The sequence below is a fragment of the Condylostylus longicornis genome, unplaced genomic scaffold (genome assembly GCF_029603195.1).
Source record: "Condylostylus longicornis isolate FDR11 unplaced genomic scaffold, ASM2960319v2 ptg000001l, whole genome shotgun sequence".
NCBI classification, from domain to species: Eukaryota; Metazoa; Arthropoda; class Insecta; order Diptera; family Dolichopodidae; genus Condylostylus; species Condylostylus longicornis.
In genome coordinates this window covers 892,561-913,128 of record NW_026577970.1, presented here as the reverse complement: position 1 = coordinate 913,128, position 20,568 = coordinate 892,561, and the positions used below count along the sequence as shown (strand labels likewise).

Below are 20,568 nucleotides of genomic sequence, written 5' to 3'. Positions count from 1 at the left end.
TTGATATGAAAAATATATTTTGAATTAGAAAACAGGGCTGTCCTTAGCTCATTGCATGCTTCTTAAAAGTTGCAAAAACGCATTTTATTTAAAGAAATTTAAATATAGGTATTTTTAAAAAGCCCAGGATTACAACAGAATATATGTAGGTTATTTCTGGAATCAAAATTTGACTGAAAAATGTATTTTCACACTGCACATTAAATTTTTTTTGGGAATTTTAAAATTTAATAACTTATATTTTTTTGAAAACTTTAAGAACTTTGGTCAATTTTTGTTTTATTTGTAAATTTAATCAAAAAAAATTTCATCCAATTAATAAGGTTTAAAAACTCAATATTAAGAACTTTTTTCCTTAAAATTATAAATTTGAATTAAGGGGATTGAAATTTGTAAAAACTACAATTTTTAGAAGAATTACCAATCTTATAGAAATCAGGTTAAAAAGAAATTAGTTATACATCCTTACTCCCCAAGATTGTTTTTTGTTAAGCAACTGCTAATAATTATTACAGATTTATATTCATAATTGATTCCTTGTCACTAATCAAACATGAAATTTTGCTGTAAAACTTTACAAGCGACTTTTTTCTTTAATTAATTAATAAACCCAATTATTGCTTACGTTCAAATACTAAATAGTGATGTTAACATAGAATTAATATTAATTAAATTCCATTTCAATTACAATATTATTCATTCAAATTTTTCGTTGAAATTATATTAATTATTTTTAAAATTTATAAAAACTGTAACTAATGTACTAAAAATACAAACATTTTATGTAAAAGAAAATATCAAATTTGCAACAGGTGTTTATATATTTTCAATTATAATTCAAATCACACCTGTATAAGTTTATATGCATATATACACGAATATCAACTTATATGTACATTTATGTGATTGTAATGTATGCACAAAGTGCTTGCAATATAGCAGAGAAATCACCAAAAGCAAAATCAAAATACAAACATTTTCTTGGAAAATTTTCAAAAGTGCAACATACGTAAATTCTTTTACATTAAGTCATAATACAAGACCTCTATTTTTTCGTAAAAATTTACGTACATGCTATGCAGATAAATATTTTTTGCTACCAATTTTCTTTTTATTACAAAGACAAATTGTAGCACATTAAGTATCAAACTATAAAGATTTACATATAAATTTGTTTAAATACATATTACTCATTTATGTATATAAAATAATTTTGACATTTGTACAACAATTAAATGAAGGATATTAAACATAATTTAAATATATCCTATAATATTCATTCTTCTTATTTTTCATAAAGATACTTACGCATTTCGACTGCACAAAAAAGAAATTGAGCAACTTTTTCAACATAAGAGTCGCCATCACTTCGTTCGGGTGCGGCTCAAGCAAAGTGCATGAAAAATCTATAATTTGCATTGGGAAAACATCACTACACGGAACTAATGTGCACATTTCAAGAGTAATGAACTCTTTAAAAAATAAGGCAATTTTCATACAAAAAATAAAGCAAAACTTACGACCTTTTTAAAAAAACAAGCCCTTAATATACTCTTTTAGCACTTTTAGCACTTTACTCCCTCAAAACCCTAAAAATGGGCATTTTTAACTATTTGCAGCAATGAAACCATAAGCATTTTTCAAATTTTGCAAACGCAGAAAGGCAGTGGCTTGCTTCTCCTATCGTGGCATACTATAGTATAGTTAAACAAAATGGACGTTCAAATTTACCGTTATCTAAAATTCGGTTTTTTTCCAAATTTTTGATGCCGTTTTTCTTCCAGACCCCATGTTGTAGGAGCCGGAAATTTAAGCAGCTTTTAGAATCTAAATTTCTCTTACTTTCTCTTATGTTTTAGTTGGATTATTTGATTTTTTATTCCATTTTCTAATTTAATAACAAAAAAAGGAAAAAAATTAAGGGATTTGGAAGGAATATAAATAAAGTTGGGTTAACATAAATCAATGGTTTGTATTGTAGCACTTTTCCCTGCTTTTAAATACAGTCTATGTATACCTATTCAGCTAAAAATTTCAGCTATCTATCTTCAAGGGTGTAGAAGTTTGTAAACATGTCCAGGGACGGACGGACGGACAGAGTAAAACTGATTAGCACTTTTTATAAAATTTTTTTTGGAAAAGTGCTAAGAAATGACATGATATTATAAAGAGTAAATATCAAATGTAAAGTATGTATACAATATTTTCTTTCATATTGTGATGTTTATATGTACATATATTTGATGCGTATAAAAGAGTACTCATCTAAAAGATTGTATGAAAGTGGCTTTGTTTTCTTTCATTCTTTCTTTAATAATATAAAATAGAAAAAGGATAAATATAAATAAAACAATAAAAAAATTCAAAATTTAATTACAGATAACAGGTATGAATTGTAAGACTGGTATATTACTTTTTGGAACACAAATTACTGAAAATGATGACGTTATCATTTTCATAATATTTAAAATTTTTTCAAGTTTTGTAAAGTAAAAGTTAGTGCTTTAAAAACTTTTAGCTGTGAAAAGATATGTTTTTCTTTTGTATTCACTGTCTATGTTTGATAAATATTTTGACATGATTTATAAAACTTTTATGAGTTTTTAGTTTTTTTCAAATTTTCTCAATTTAGATAAAAAGCAGACCTGCAAGAAATAATGATTCTGAGAAATACAGAATTTAATTTAGCTATTTTAAATAAGAATATTATATATTGGCAACTAATTGAAAAAAACTGAAATAAATACTAAATATATTACGATTTCCAATAACGTTTTATGGAATAAAACAGTTTGAGTCACTTCATTGATAACACTTCAACACAAAATGAAACATAGTTACTATAAATATTGCAAAAATTTATGCACCTACATACATAAGTATGTATATGTATATGTACATACAAAATTTGTTTTGAAAGCTACTCACAACCAAAATTACATTTTTTTTGTTTTAATTATATTTAATTATTATTTATTTTATGTAGAATATTTTTTTTTAAAAGCGTAATAAAAACCGAGAATTATTGTGTGTTTCACTTGTTTATTTTTCATACTTTTCTATTACCACCATTTAAACTTCTTCACCTATATGAGTGTTTAAATGTTTATTAATACTTATCCATATATGTATATATATATACGCATATGCATACAACACATTAATAAAACCGGCAAAAAAACAAAGAAAAATTGCAATTACAAAACAAAAGCAGATATGTATGTATAGGTTTACTTCGATTATTAATTATTTTAAAAGAAATTTCTTTTTTTAATTCCTACGCATATGTTTTCAAAGTCCTTTTAAAATCCAACACTTAAATGTTTTTTTTATACTTAAAACTTTTAATTAACTAAAACTAAAAACTTTTAATTTGTATAAAACATTAAAATATTTGTTTATGATATTATGGCATCGACTGCGATTTTAAACTTCACGACAGCAGCACTAAACAGTACTCTCTCTACTCTGACTTGCTCGTCTCATATACACGACAAAGTAGTATGATTTAAGTATGTATGTACACAACCATATATAACCAATTTAACTCCAAATCTGGATTTTAATTCCATTTTATATACAAAATCACAAAAAACATACTCCTGATTTTGCTTTTGACAACTCAACTTTAACTTTTTCTCTTTAAAAATAAATATGGACGTATTTCAAACTACTTCGTTCATTTTACTTTCGTTTTATTCTTCGTTCAATTTGGTTAATAAAATGAAGAAACGCTTTATTTCATTTTAATTCAACAATGGCAGGCATCACTATTTAAAGTGAAAACTTAAAAAAGAGATGTCGCAGGTCAGACTTTGAAATTTCGTATTATGCTAATAATTATAATAATTTATGTAAAAATAATGAATAAACACAACTTTTTAATCAATAATACAGTAGATGTCGCTGATTTGTAAACGAATATTATAGTTCATGTCTAAACTAAAAAACGCTTCAATACAGATGTCACTCCGTAATTTCGTGTTTGTTAGAAAACTTAATAACAAAGAGAGGGCGCTGATGATGTTAGAATGATGATTGAGCAGATTATAAAGGTCCATTGTATGCAAAAAAACACTTGTTCACGAAAAAAACAAAATCCATACATTCTCGTTGTATACACAACGAGAGGGAAACTTTAAAGCAAAACAACAAAATTATTTTGATATTTTAATGTTTGAGAAATTGGTTGACGGTCACTTTCCACAAAAATACCATTCAGTTGTTTAATTTTAATGGGCTGTTTCGTATTTTTGTGGGAATGGTCGTTTTGTGGAAACGGTATTTTTTAGGGACATTAAACTTAAATTTGATAACATTTTACATTTTTTATAATTTTATCAAATACAAAATAATAAAAAATAATTGATGATTTAACTGCATAAAGGCCAAAATTTAAATTTAATTCGTAGTGTAAGTCCGGTGCTGACACCTGATATCCGCTTTCCTGGTGTGGAAAGTGAGGTATTTTGCGTTGTCAGACAAGGCTTATATATAAAATTAATCTAAAGTTAGTTTGTTACATATTTTCTTAAAAATGATAAAAAATATAAAATTGACTAGTTGTAAAATCTTCCAATTGTCGATGATTTAAAGAATATTTGTGAAAATCGGTTCAGTCTAATTTGACATACTGATCTGCGCAAACAGACAGATATTTGTGATTTAAAAGAAGTTTGTTTAAAATTCTCTGTCAAGGAGAAATGAGTTCCAAATGAAAATTGGATTTGCAAAATTCGGTACGTGTTAATAAAATTGACAGTCACTTCCCACAAAAATATCATTCAGCCCATTAAAATTAAACGACTAAATTATTTGTGAACCAACAGATAAACTCAATTGCTTTGAACAAGCAATTTTGCATTAAAAAATCAAAAACAAATTACAAACACTTTGTGCTTCAATTATTTTTAAGTCACTTTATAACTTTTTCTTTTTATTTTTTGTTATTCCTTTTACTAATTTTTAACAAGAATAAAATTTATGGAAAAATAGAAAACTTATCTTAAATGAGGAAAAGAAAAACTATAGAACATAAAAAATTTTTGTAGTTTATTCAGTAATTTTTATTTATTATTTTATAATTATGATAGTTGTGTTTTTTAATCAATTAAAATCCTCTTAAAATTTAATGTTATTCAAAAGTTTAAAAACTTAAATAAATTTGCTTAGAAAAATATTGAAAAAATAAAATAAGATATCAAAATTAATTTTAATTTAACTTTTACAACCTTATACTTTAACTTTTTTTAAATTTATGTGTTAAAAAAAGTGTTCAGCCTTTAAAATATGGTTTTTAAGTAATAAATTAAAAATGTTTCAAATTATAGATTACAATGGTTATTTAAGTGATTCTTCTATATTTTACATATTTCCAGGCAATATAACACTGGTTTGCTTTATTTGGCTTTATTAAATATGAAAACATCTTTGGATATCAATTCTTCAACATTCTTTGGACATGTTCGTAAATTCTAAGCATAAAATGTAAAACAACATTTTAACTTAAAAAAAAAATGCTTACGATTTGAAACAGATTTTAAGAATATTTCAATTGTATTGATAATTATTCAAAAAATTCTCAAATTTTTATCATTTAAATTCGCTTTTCACATACATAATTAATTAAATAATTCAAATGTTATTGCGTCACGTTCTTTGACTAGACCTAATATTTGGTTTACTACTATTTTTACGCTTTGATGACATCAAAGGTGCGCAACCACCTCCAACACAAGCAGCGCCGCCAACTCCACCATTGCGTCCTGGCTTATTTGTCCTACAAAGTAATAGATTCCAATAGGCTTGACGGTATTCTGATGACATTACAACATAAATAATTGGATTGATACATGTTGTTAAATAAATTAATAAATATCCCATAATATTGACAATATGAATTTTTGTAACATCTTTCCATATTTTGGTAACCGTTATTGGTAAATAACAAATAACAAAAGATAAAAATATAACTAATATCATTTTTAATAATCTTCGATCCTTTTGACTCATTCTTCCAGGATATAAAATTGATGCTGCTGATGTATTATTCAAAAATGTTGATGCTTTACGTTCAGATTTATTAGTTGTTAAGCGATTGATAGAATTTTTTATTGATTTTCGTATAAATCGACGCCTGAAATAGAAAAACCAGCAGAAAAAAATTAATTCTTTGTTTCAAATTTAATGCATTAGAATAAAATTGTATTTTTATTTAAAATGCCAACTTATTCTTTACAGCTATAGTAGCTTTCCAAAACCAAATTATTTTAATATTCACAGTTACATTTGTAAACATTTAAACATTTTGAGTTCCAGCTTCTGTCAAATAGGTATTTCGCTACAAATCAAGAAACAGTCTTCAATAAAAAAATTTGATCTTTTTCAAAAACTTTAAAAACAATGCCAAAGCAAAGAAAAATTGATACAAAAGATGAAACTTTGATTGTTGGCATGTTAAAATATGGCTTTTTATGGATACGCAACAAATTTTACTACAACAAAAGTGCGATGGGAACTCACTTCTCCATGGTAGGGAAACCTAAATAAACTATTTTTAGCAACCTGTCGGTCTATCGATCTGTCGGTCTATAGGTTTGTGTATGTGCGCGTGTACCTTAAGTTCAGCTAAAACGACTTTTGGAATATATCAGGCCTTGGAGACTGAACTGGAACGTATGCGAAATTTCCTAACTTTTGGAAGATATCAGGTGTCAGCACGTTCACTATATTTCAATTCGGGGTGTTAAACAATGAACTTACAAATTTTTGAAAAGACCAAGACTCGGAGACTGATCTGGGGGCCAATTTTAGATTTTTGTCATAATTCGGACGGCATAAAATGAAATTTTACTAAGAATCATATTTACATTTTTCTAGGTATGTTAACTAAAAGCTTATTAGTGTCTTTAAAATTATAAAGAAGTGTTTAAAGCACATTCTCATAATCTTCCGAAATACTTTTACTAATCTAGACAATAGCCTTGCGGTCGGTTATGTGCTGAGCAGATCAGATTTTTTTGTATTTAACTTACACCTTTAATTTACAGGATTATAAAATTTTTACTAAGCACGGCAGAAAAATATTTAAAAATTTTATTTTTAGTCAGGCGACGATTAGACGCCCTTATTCTTTCCAAATTACATCTGAGCTGGTTTTAGAATAACCGCAGAATTTTGTCGAACTGGGTAGGAAGAATGAAGTTGTTCCATTGAGGGTCCCGACTTAAACAGCAATGAGAAGGCTGATGGTCTTGCAAAGGAGGTCTGGAAACGCTGTTTTAATCCCAGAGCCTGTTTTTGGTTTGTCAAAATACTATATATGTAAGACAAATTTACAATTTCTGAATGTCTTTTCTGAGTGTCCTTTTGAAAAAAAAATGTTAAAAATTATATCATATGAACTAAATAATGTTATTCCAAGTTTTTAAAAATTTTTGAAATATATATTATTTATTATAAGTAGTATGTGATGATGTGTATTTCTAACAAAAAATTTGTGTTTGTGTTTTTCATAAATATACGCACTCTTAAAAATGCTTTTTATTCAAGCGAAATTTCTATTTTTCAGTTTTTTAAAAAGAATATTGGGTCAAGTCAGAAATTATAAATTTACTATTTGGTTTTTGTACCTACTTGAATATTTTCATTTACTTTGTAATTTTCAGTATATTTTTCTTATAAACTGAAAAGTAATCAAGTTGGGTCAAATCAATGGTTTGTATTGTAGCACTTTTCCCTTCAACAAGTGAAAATGCTGCTTTTAAATACAGTCTACGTATTTGTAGATTTGTATAACGGGGCAACAGTGCACTGCGACCAGTATAAGGATCTATTGTGCGCCCCCATCCGAGTGCGGGGCATGCCCTACAACACAAGCTCGAGACCCACCCTCCTGATGAAGTGAAGCAACTTGTGGTGAACTGAACCAGAAGACCGTAACTTCGCCACCGTCAGAGCAAAGCCTCCCAGCAACACCCCCCTCCTACGAACAAGAGCGTCACACTTCCCCAGGAGGTGCACCGAGGTCTCTCCATACTCCCCACAGAATCTGCAAGCATCCTCATTTTCGTTCATATAAAATTATTTTCGTTCATATACGAATTTCAATTCTATTTCTAGAATTGCAAACATTTAGGATGAACGATCTATGCAGTCTTTTAAATAAAGCTAAATTAAATTTAAAGAAGGGTTAACATAATGCTCGATTTTAAGGGTTAATTGTGTGATTTAAGAAAAATAATTATGTTTTTTAATGGCATGGAATTTACCGTTAGCTTTCAGCGTTTATAGAAATAATGAAAAAGCTTGTGGTTTCGGAAATAAAGGATGCCAAATATTTAGATTTTATAAGTTTCTCGAGCTGATAACTTGAGAGGGGAAAAAATTTCCTTCTAACGAAATAAATTATTTGTGAAACTAATACGTACTTTTTTCAAAAATTTTTTGGTTAAATTCAAATTTCTTATCCAAAAAACTGCAAATTTAGAATTTAAAAAGCTGGAAAGCAGAAAAAATAAAATGTTTACGTTTTTTGTATGAATTTCTAAGTCTATATAATAGTTTCTGGTATTGTTTAGGAATATTTTAATTATTTGTTTTCGATTTCTAAGAGTTGTATTACAGTAGTTTTTTGTTCAAAATAAAGTGGACAAAATTTATTATTTTACAACCTTTCAAAATGTAAAAAAACTCACTTATTTTGACTTTTTTCAGGTGAATCTAATGGCAATTCCCCAACACCAGATGTTGATGATGGTTCAATATGAATTGGTTCACCTGTATCAGTAATGCCGCCACACCTTTCACCGTTTTTACCACTACTACTATTTGTAATGTGATAGACATTGTTACTGCTGCTATTTATTAAACTATGAGAAACCGTTTCATATGCTGAATCGTCATTTTTTATTGCAATATCTTTATCATCTCCACTAATATCTTGCTGTATCGACTCAACACCTGGAGTACCTTCACGTCTTTCCCAATATTTATTATTATTAAAATTTCCGGAAACAGAATTATTTTGTGATGGATTTAAACTTTCAACACTTGTATCAATAAATTTTAAATCTTCTTCACGTAATTTTGTTAAATACGGTCTTATTAGGGGTATCTTTTGTTGCTGATGTTCCAGATTTTCTTTAATAATATTGTGGTGATTTTTATATTGTTGTTGCTGTTGTTGTTGTTGGTTATGCAATGATGTCATTAGAGGTGGTGCATAACCACTACCGGTACTAGTGCCACTGCCACTAGCTCCACTGTTTGATGTAGCAGATGATGATGACGTTTCTTCTTTTGATCCTTTACCAACTTTTTCTAATAAGTGTCGGTCGGCATCTTTATTTAATGATTGCTGTGATTTACATAATATCTTCACAGAATTTGATGTTAAAACGGGATCATGACTTTTCATTGCTGTTTTTCGAACAATATAAAATATTCTGGCATAACAAACTATTATAAATATGCATGGCACAATGAATGCCATAACAAAGAAGAATTCTTTTGGTGTAACACCATTTTTGTCCGGTAATATAGTACATGAACCAATTTCTTTATCTAATCCGAAACGACCCCACGCACCACGCCAGGTTGGTATCAATGAAAGAAATGCACACACCCATATTGATATTACCATAACACCCAGTTGCCAACGTCGATATATTCTGCAAATAGTTTGAAAATTTAGATTTTTATGAAAAAAATCAGGTTAATAAAAATAATTTTGATTTAAAAAATTTAATTATTTTATGCATTTCATCATATATACGCAACTACAGGAGCTTGAAAATTAATTATCTTAAAAATTAAGATTATACAACAGGAAAGATTAACATGCTTGGTATTGCAACTTTATAGTAATTATATGTATACGTTTTTATTTTTATGACATCTTATGAAATGTACATAAGTTCATCTTTACAATTAATATAACCATATAGCTTTTCATTTATTAAAATCAAAAGGGAGAGAACTAATTGATTGGCTAGCAATTAATCAAACTGCTAGGCGACTAATAAATGACAATGTGTTAAAATTATGTAAATTGCCAAAATTTCAACAATGATGAGGAAAACCCTAAAACCCTAAAAATGCCATTTTTGAACTATTCAGTGCAGTGAAACCATAAGCATTTTTCAAATTTTAGAAACGTAGAAAGACAGCGGCTTGTTTCCCCTAGCGCGGTATACTATAGTTAAACTTTAGAAAAACAAAATGGCCGTTCAAATTTACCGTTATCAAAAGTCTTTTTTCCAAATTTTTGATGTCGTTTTTATTCTAGACCCCAGCCTGTAGAAGCTTGAAATTTTAGGAGCTTTTATACACTAATAAATGCTTCATTTCGTTAGAAGAAAATTTTTTTCTATCTCCACCCCCTCTCAAGTTATCGTGTCTTGTTATATTTCCGAAACCGCAAAATTTTTAAAATTTCTATGAACGCAAAAAGCTAACGGTAAATTCCATGACATTAAAAAATATAATTATTTTTCTTAACTCACACAATTAACTCTTAAAATCGAGCATTATGTTAACCCCACTTCATATTAATTTTTGCTTTATTTCAAAGACTGCATAAATCGGTTATCCTAAATATAGGCAATCCTAGAATTAGTTTCGTTTATGAATGAAAATAATTTTAATAGTGTAGTGGATATACATAGACTGTATTTAAAAGCAGAATTTTCACTTGTTGAAGGGAAAAGTGCTACAATACAAACCATTGGTTTGATCCACCTTTATTATAATGTAAAAAAAGTTTAAAAAGAAACGGCAAATCCCTTGAAGCCAGCATAGAATATGATTTATATGCTGCAACAAAAGTTGTTTCCAGCATAAACCAAAAAGTAATAATATTTTTCTACCCATTGAATTTTTTGTGTGAAATTTTGTACAAAATGTATATTTATATAATTTTATTAAAACTGATATTTTTTATTTTGTCCATTAATTGAATAAAAATTTGAATTTTGTAAAAAAAAATGTTTCTCCACAAATCATACAAATTTATCATTATTTCGTTCTTTGTTGCTAGGGGATGTTTAAAATTTTATACTAATATTGGTAATGCAAATTTTCATGAAAATTTACGTTTCGTTAGACGATTTGTAAAATGTGAAAATTTTTTTTTTTTGTTTTTGAAAAAAAAATATCTCGCGGCGTTTTTTTTAAATATAATTTTTTTTAGACCAAGTAATTTTCGGTGGCGAAAGTGCAATAAAAAAGTGCAGTAAATAAAAAAATCTGATGTGGTCAGCACATAACCGACCGCAATGTATATTATCTAGATTAGTAAAAGTATTCCAGAAGATTATGAAAACGCGTTTTAAACACTACTTTACAATTTTACACTAATAAGCTTTTATTTAACATACCTAGAAATGTGTGAATTTGACTCTTAGTAAAGTTTCATTTTGTGACCTCCGAATTATACGAAAGGTTCGTTAGTAACTTCTGGTGACAACCAGAACTCAAATATTAAATTTCAAGATAAATTGCATCAATTCGTTCCGTAGATATGGTAAAAAATTGAAAACTGGCACCCAAATCAGTTTCCAACCCCTGATCTTGCCAAAAATTTTATAGATTCATTGTTTTAACACCCCGAATTTAAATATTAAATTTTAATGAAATCGATTGATTATTTCTCTTTATGCAAAAAAGTATATTTGGCCTGTAGCAAACGTATAGTTTCTGCACTTGATTTCTTCCAAAAGTTAGGACGTTCCGCGTATGCAAAATTTGTTGCCATCACATGACCTATCTTAAATGTGCACACAATGTGGTCGGTAAAAATATACGTAAGTGAAAAAGTGGTTTGTTTTTTTTTTTTTAAGTTAAAAAAGTGTGGCCGTAATATGAAATTAAAAAAAATATTTATCGTTCGATACAGTTAATAAAGTTTTTTATTATTTTCTAAATAAGTATAATACAAATAAATATAAGTAATATATAAGGAGAAGAAGTGTTCGTCAAAGTTTAACGAAATTTATACATTTTTCTGGTCAATGATTTTTTGCACTTTGTACTTTTTTTTCTTTTTAATTTTATTTAATTTGATTTGGTGTGTATAATCTGTAATATAGTTAACTACATTATAACTACATATTGTGATTTAGTATTATAACTACATTATAAATATTTAATTTAATATTATAACTTTATTTATTAAAATCTTTAATTCATACCATGTTTTGTAAATTATAAAATTAAGTATGTATAAGTAAATAGTATGAATGAATTTTAAAATTTTTAATTTTTCAGAAAGTTAAAATTTTTGTGGTTTTAATAGTATTAAGCAATTGTAGCTTTAAAAAATAATTCACGGATAAATAATTTGTGGCATTTACACTATTTTTTTCAAAAATAATAATGCCATATATCTTATTCTCTTAGTGTAAGCAAACTTTGCAATAATATAGGGAATAAAGTATGAAATAAATAATAATAATAACGAGAAAAATAGAGTTCACCGTGTCAACTCTGTAATACCCGTCACAAATATGTCATACCTATGGAACTATGAAATAGTCTATCACTTTAAGGGTCCATATTACCATATTAATTTATGCAAAATTTCAGTACTGCGTTTTCAATATTTTCTGAGATACAGCCAAATAACTTTTGAAATTGTATGGTAGCTACCAGAAGGAGCCAAGCAATTTCGACGACGTTTATCAAACACATTGGTCCTACTAATATATTCACTTGTGTGAAATTTCAATAACACAGTTTTTATAGTTTTTGAGATATAGCCAAATAACTTTGAAAATTGTTGCTGTCAAAAAAAGTGATAAACAGAATCCTCATTGAAAAAAACTTCTACACAAAAAAATTATCATTGCCAAAACTTAAATTTAAGTCATTTGTGTTAAATTTTGAATAATAGTTCCTGTAGTTATTTATTATTGTTATTTTTCTAGTTGTCTGTTATTATTATTCATATAATTTTTTTTAACAATGAATAAGTGTTACATATTGTTCTTATGTATTAGTTATAACAAAAAATTTAATGTGATCAACACACCATATGTATTAACTAGTTTAGTGAATTTGTAACAGAAGATTATGAAAATGCATTTTGAACACTTCTTTTCAATTTTGTGAAAGTTAGCAAGGTTTTAGCTGACATACCTGGAAAAGTGTAAATTTTTCACATTACTCGAAGCCACTGAAAAGTTCACCAGCGAGTTTCGATAATAACCTGAACATCAATCCGTTCCGTAGATATGGTAAGAAATATAAAATCGATAACCAATATGGTTTCCGAGCCCTCGAGGCCTACTCTGTAGTGCCACTTTCGCTAAAGGATTCACGCATTTTAAATTTTGACACTCCGTGACTTCAATAATGCTTTATAAAAAGTTTAAGTACGGTATTAATATGATTGTATTACTGTCTCAGAGCTTTCAATACCTTTTGATACAATTTTACCAGATTAATACGTACTTTGACGTTTGCTTGAAAATTTTAATTTAAAGCTCTGTGCAAATATTAATTTTTAACAAACGTTACCACTTCATTAAAAACATAGTATTTTTATGCTGCATTTTGCGAAAAAACTTTGGTATAAGAAATGCGTGCTCAATTTTTTCGATACCCAATTTACTTTTATTTTACGTCTCCATTACGTATAGAACGCATTTAAGAAAAGTGTACAATGTCAACAGCTTTTACTACACTTTTTGGAATGTGATACTTTGTAAAGTTTACGTATTAAGCACATCACGGACTACATATGTAAATCGAATATTGCAAATTTGTGTATGCGAATGTAGCAAAAGTGGCTTAAAAGTTTTTTGTTATCCATATTTTTTTAAAATATTAACAATAATTGCCTACTTAATACACATACATTTACATGTACATTTATATATTAAGGAGGTGATTTTACCACCGAAAACTCGACATCCAAAATTTGGTGCTACCACACAGAGACGGATCTCTCATATATGCCAAGTATGCATTTGCAATTCTAAATTAAAAAAAAAAAAGAATTTTTTTATCCAAAACAAGGATTTTTTTATATATTTATCAATTTACAGCGAAATTAACTTGAAAAAATGTACCTATATACAAACATAATAGACCTTTTCATAAAGACAATATTATGTCGTGACATGTAGCGAGCGCTCCGATATATCTGTGTTCATAAACAAATGTTGCTAATCAAGTTTGTTCGCAAACATTGCTAACCTATCACAAAAATATGTATGTATTTTTTATCATGGCTAGTGCAGTTTTCTTTTTTCATTTTTTGTTCATGAACACAATACATACTGGAAATTGAAAATAGAAAAAGTTTTTAAACAACTGTTGAAAGTATATTGCGTATGTAACATTATTGTTATGCAGTATTGAGTTTATTAAAATGCCTAAAATGTCAGTTACGCAAAACACTAAGTATTGATTGATCTACGTATATTTTTCTTTCCATACTACAAAAAATGTTCATAGAATTAAAATTATTCATACACATTTTTGCTCTACATTACTCTTTCATTTTCATTTATTGTACGAATCATAAACTCCTATAATGTAATATATAAAGATATCTGTTGTACTACAGAGCCTTTAGAATAAAGATGTCCGTGAAGATACGCAAAAAATAAAAATATTCAAAAATACACATGTACACATAATTTATATTGTCTAATATGTATAAGATCAACACTCATGCGTACACATATAACTATACCACAAAGCAAGATTTTTATTATGCTGAGTGAGCGACCAGTCAACACATGTCCTATATTTAAATATATACGAGCCTTTAAATTATTTAAATTATTGTTTCATATATGCAAAATTTCATTTATGCTGAGTTGTCGGCTGTCGCCCAGTCAACAAACAAACTTATATACATTATTATAATGTATTACATTTTCTGTATACTATTGCATTAGTAAAAAATAAGAACAAAAAAAAACAAAAATGTAGAATGAGAATAGAAAGAAAATAGCGAAAGAGAATGAGAACAATATTCTAAATAATGGAATACATAGTTTTGTATTGAGATGTGTATGCCAATATTTTTTTATCGACCGTATTGTGTATACAACAGGTAGGCCATGCGATGGCAACAAATTTTGCATATCGGTCTGTTGGTCTGCCGGTCCGTCGGTCTGTCAGTCTGTCGGTCTGTGTGTACGCGCGTGTATTTCAAGTTCGGCTGAACTGATATTGATGAAATTTTATATGTAAGTTTATTTCGAGTGTGGCACGGATTGATCAACTTTTGGGATATATCAGACTTTGGGAACTGCAGTTTCTAGCGAACCTGTTTTACATTTTTGATCATTTTAAGGAAAATATTCAAGCGATTTACTTGAAATTTCATATATAAGCTTTGCTCGACCGTCCGCGAAATTTCCTAACTTTTGGAAGAAATCAAGTGTCAGCAACTGGACGTTTACTACGGGCCAAATATAAATTTTTGCGTATACAAAGAGAAATAATCAACCGATTTCATTAAAATTTAATATTTAAATTCCTCGTATTAAAACAATGAACATATAAATTTTTTGGAAAGATCAGCGCTCGAAGACTGATCTGCTTGCCGATTGTACATTTTTTACCATATCTACGGACCGAATTGACAGCATTTCTTGAAATTTGATATTTGAGTTCTGGTTGTTGCCGAAACTAACTGGTCAGCATTTCGGAAATTTCGCACAAAGCGAAACTCTACTAAGGGCCAAATTTATATTTCTTTCTAATTTTACTAATACACTAAGAATTGGAAAGATATATTTAAAAGACATTTTTATAATATTCTGTAACACTTTCACTTAACTAGACAATACACATTGCGGTCGGCTATGTGCTGATCACATCAGATTTTTTATTTAATAACCAAAAATTTTGAATGAATTTCAATTAATTTTGAATTAGTTACATGATTGTTATGAATTTTTACTACCACGTTTTGCTTTCGTATGAAAAAATTGTTATCAATTACAGAATTGAATAAAAATTGGCAATATCTACTGCTTATATTGAATTGAAGAAATTTTGCTTAAGAATCAAGTTAAGAATGTTATGTTGAATTGAAGTTGTATTTATCACACAAAAAATAAAAATAAAATGAAATGGTGCATAATTTATTTCATACATTTATCTCCAAAATTAAAACAGTCTGAGCGATTTTCCGAAATTTCAAAACCACAATTTATCATAAGCTCATGTAGATAAAAAATATAATGAAAAATATAAATAAAAACTTATGAAACGTATGAAATGCAAAATTGCACAAAGTTAAAATAACAAATAAAAATTAAGTTTCCATTGCAAATATAAAATTTCGTAATGTATACAATCATTTAAGTATACAAGTAAATAAATTTTTACTTTCTTTTATATTCAACTAAGTTTTGAAAAAGTTCGTTTATTGATATTATTTTTTTAGAGCAGTTTATAGTTTAGTTTTACTTATGCCAAAAAGTAAACTTTTGGTTGTTAAAACCAAAAATTCAAGTTTAAATTATTGAAATAAATCTGATCATAATTATATAAAATATAGTTAACTAAATTACCTTGTTGTTGAATTTATAAAACAAAAAACTGAAAGTTTAGTTCCGGGCTTTAATTCTATAATTAATGCTGCATTTAGCATGGTAAGGTTACAAGAGAGGGATTTATGGTGCCCAATATGCTGTGCTAATTACATTTTGTTCTCAGTATTAAAAGAGGTGGAACGATGCAAAGGGGCGCACTTTTTAGAAACCGTTTAGGACGACGAATAAATCAGATCCGGGCCTGCCAACACATAACCTACCTCATGGTATACAATGCGGTAGGTAATAAATGAATCGTGAAATGGCTCGTTTTTATTTTACTTTTTCAAATGTAGTTCCAAAATTCATTTCGGTTAAGCATTCCTGATCTAATTTAAGATCCCTATGAACACTCCTGATCTAATTTAGAATTTTTTCCTTAGACTAGAATTTAAGCTAGTGCAGACCTTACGTCAACTTCAATTGCACGACTAAAATTATATTGGCTTAGTAACAATAGACCGGTATTCGAAATATTAGATATATTATACAAATTATATATACAAATTAGAAATTGTTTGTAACCGATTTCTGATTGGTTCTCCAATATTGGGTTAAGAAACGTAATTTAAATATAAATTTTTATTAATCTGACAAGTTTTCGTATATATGAATATATGTATAACATATTTCGCTTTGAATGGTTGTTAATTAAATATTTTATTTAAAACTTTACCTTTTTATAAAGTTTTGCAGTTTCCAACATTGAATTTGAACAAAAATTCTTTATTTGTTTCCTCATTCCGTTTACTCTTCGGAGGTTTAAGAAAATTTTTAAATAAATACTCGTAAGAAGCAGATAATCATTTGATTATTTCGTTCTAATTAATTATTACAGACTACAGTCAATGAAGGGTTTTTTAAAATGCTTGAAATTATTTTTTAAAAACGTTTTCAGTTAAAACAATTATCAAATTGCAAATGTGTTATGATACATTCTTCTAATTGTTGTACCAGTTTTGTATATAGGTACACATATAACGTATATACTTGTAAGTAATTAAATTTATATTTTTATTAAGTTTGCAATGTCAGCAATCGCATTAATAAAACAATAACGTAGAAAAGCATAACCATTATACAAGGATATCAACTTTCCTTTAATTTATTATTTATGTGGTATTATCATTAAAATGGCTTTTATTTATTAATTTAAAGGATTAAAAATTTATTCATTCTAGGTTTTGCATTTCAGTAAAAAATTTTTTATATTCTGTCATGAAATTTTCGGGTAAACTCAAGTAGTCAAGAATATAATAACTTTTATAATTTTAATGAGCTGATATCCAGATGTGAAATAACGAAAAAAGGTCCTTAACGTATTCTCCGATGTTGTATTTTTTTGTAAAATAAATTTTTATAAAAGTTAAACCCAGATGAAATTTCATTCGGTTTTGTTAAAATTTTTTGATTGAAATGTGTCACTTTTTCACAAGTATAATTAATAAGTATATATAAATGAGTAATAAATATAATAATGTATACATACGTTTCATAATAAAATTAAAGAACTTGTTCAAGGATGTGGTAAGTCTATGTTAGGAGAATGACTTAAATTTGCATTTACTTACTTTAAATTTTTATTTATTATATACATGTTTATACTTATAATAATTTTTAGAAATATTAAGTTATGCAAGCGGCTACATTTGGCTCATACTAAAAAAGCAAGCGATACATTGAATTTTGCAATAAAATTTCTCTTTAAGTAGAATTTGTGTTGCTTGTATATTAGAGAAACTAGTAATGTCAATTTTACTATTTTAGTTAATTATTTTTAAATTTCAAATTAGTAAAGTCAATTTTTTATATCTCAAGTTAGGCTGAATCGATTATGACGAAATTTTATATGTGAGTTTATTTTGGCAATGGCATGGATTGATGAACTTTTGGGATATATTAGGCCTCGGGAACTGGACCTTTTAACGGGCCTGTTTTAATCTTTTGATCATTTAGAAGAAAATATTCAACAGATTTACTGAAAATTTCACATATGAGCGGATTGTCCTAACTTTTGGAAGAAATCAGGTGTCAGCAACTGGGAGTTTACTACAGGCAAAAAATACATTTTTGCGTATATAAAGAAAAATAATCAATCGATTTAATTGAAATTTAATATTTAAATTTAAGGTATTAAAACAATGAATCTATAAACTTTTTGGAAAGTTCAGGGGTTGGAAATTGATGTGGGTTATCGATTTTACATTTTTTACCATGTCTATGGAACGGATTGATCTAATTTCTTGAAATTTAATATTTCAGTTCTGGTTGTTTTCAGAAGTTACTGAGGAACTTTTCGTTAAATTCGGACGGCACAAAATAAAGCTCTACTAAGAGCTAAATTTACATTTTTTTACGGTTGTTAACTAAAAGTTCATTAACGCCTTAAAAATTTAAAAGAAGTATGTAAAACGCATTTGCATAATATTCTGGATTACTTTTACTAATCTAATATAATTACTAATTTTTACTCATTAAAAATATAATTACATAGGTTACTTAAGTAAGGTTTCTAATATCAAAATAAAAAAATAATAAAAATATTTAATAAATTATTAAAATAAACATAATATTACTAAAAGTTATACAAATCTGGGTTATAAATAAAAGAATTCAGAAACAATTGATGTTTTGTCAAAAAGTTTAATATTGGCAATTATATTTAATTGTTATTATCGTGACATTTAAATATAAAATATGATTGTTTATAAGAATTCACCTTTGATATATTCTTGGATGTCCTATCATAACATAACGATTTATTGTAATAGCAAGTACAGTAAAATCAGAGACTGCCAACAAACCGTAACGCATTAATGGAAATAAACGACATAATGTTTCACCATGAATCCATGCATGTCTCCAAAACGTTGATGATGCTAATGGAAGATTAAAACAGCAAAATAATAAATCTGATAAGGAAAGATTTATTATGAATGCCGCCGTTGCGTTTCGAACCTGTAAGGAAAATCATAGAAAAAATAAAAATAAAAATTAAATATTAAAAAAGGGATCTCAAAAGCGTTTTATAAAAAAAACTTAAAATAAAAAGCTGTTTATCGACCCAGAGAAAAATTCTGGTAATTTGGTACTTTTTCCTGTTTCCTCGCTTTAGTCGCAAAAAATACTATTTCTTCAAAATTTAGTTGGAATATTGTAAACTTGATTCGGTAAAAAAACAAAAATTGATTTCACTATTGCTTCAAATCGAGTAAGTTATATATTCGAAATAAATTTCAAAATAAATATGAGACATAATTTTTTAAAATTTTTAAAAAGTTTTTGCATTTTACAATATGAATAATTGTTGTTCATATTCTTCCAACGAAGTGAGGCGATCATATTCGGAGGAATATTGAAATAATCTTGGTAAAACATATTTCAAACTTTCAACGCTTTTGTCTATAACTTCAGTAAATCCAAAAAAAGAAATGTAAACTAGCCTTTGAAAAATTCGAACTTATAATAAAATGAAAAAAAAAACACTAAACTCGTTAAGACGACAACTTTTCGAATAAAAACTTATTTGTTACACTTCATTGTCAAAATTTTAATTTAAAGATTCCAGAAATTAATGTGGTTATTGAAAAATTGCAAAGTTATTCCAAAACCTGTTTGAATATTTAATTTGAGTAGCTTTTAGAAAGAGTTCACCTACAAGCACAAGCATAATATACTACACAACTGTATCGAACCGTTGCAATCAGATTTATTGGAGTTATATAATTAGACAAGGGAATTTTTTGAATTCACATATACAGAATTTGAATTTTACTCTTATATTAACTTAATTTGAAAATTACTGATGTTGCCTTTTTTCTTGTTGTCAAAATTTTTAAATTTTTAAATTTTAATAACTAATTTCAGGTGATCTAGCGAGTTGGGAGTGAACTCGTTGAAAAGGTGTTGATGGCTGCTTTCCTTTTTTTTACACTTAAGTTTACTAAAGTTTTGCAATTGCGATCTGTGGGTACGTATGTCTTCCCCTACCTACCTTAATTTTATTTCG

At 27.4% G+C, this 20,568-nt stretch overlaps 1 protein-coding gene across 1 annotated transcript in view; it reads right to left on the bottom strand.

Annotated features, from left to right (window-relative positions):
- Window positions 1-5,179: 5,179 nt before the first annotated feature.
- Window positions 5,180-20,568, bottom strand: part of LOC129613392 (G-protein coupled receptor moody) — a 32,247-nt gene continuing 16,858 nt past the window's right edge. Inside the window, exons 3-5 of the mRNA XM_055527464.1 lie at window positions 19,279-19,517; window positions 8,697-9,671; window positions 5,180-6,136 (exon numbers count right to left, since the gene is read on the bottom strand). Coding sequence (XP_055383439.1) covers window positions 5,650-6,136; window positions 8,697-9,671; window positions 19,279-19,517 — 1,701 coding nt within the window. The 3' untranslated portion in view covers window positions 5,180-5,649. The remainder of the gene's footprint in view (window positions 6,137-8,696; window positions 9,672-19,278; window positions 19,518-20,568) is intronic.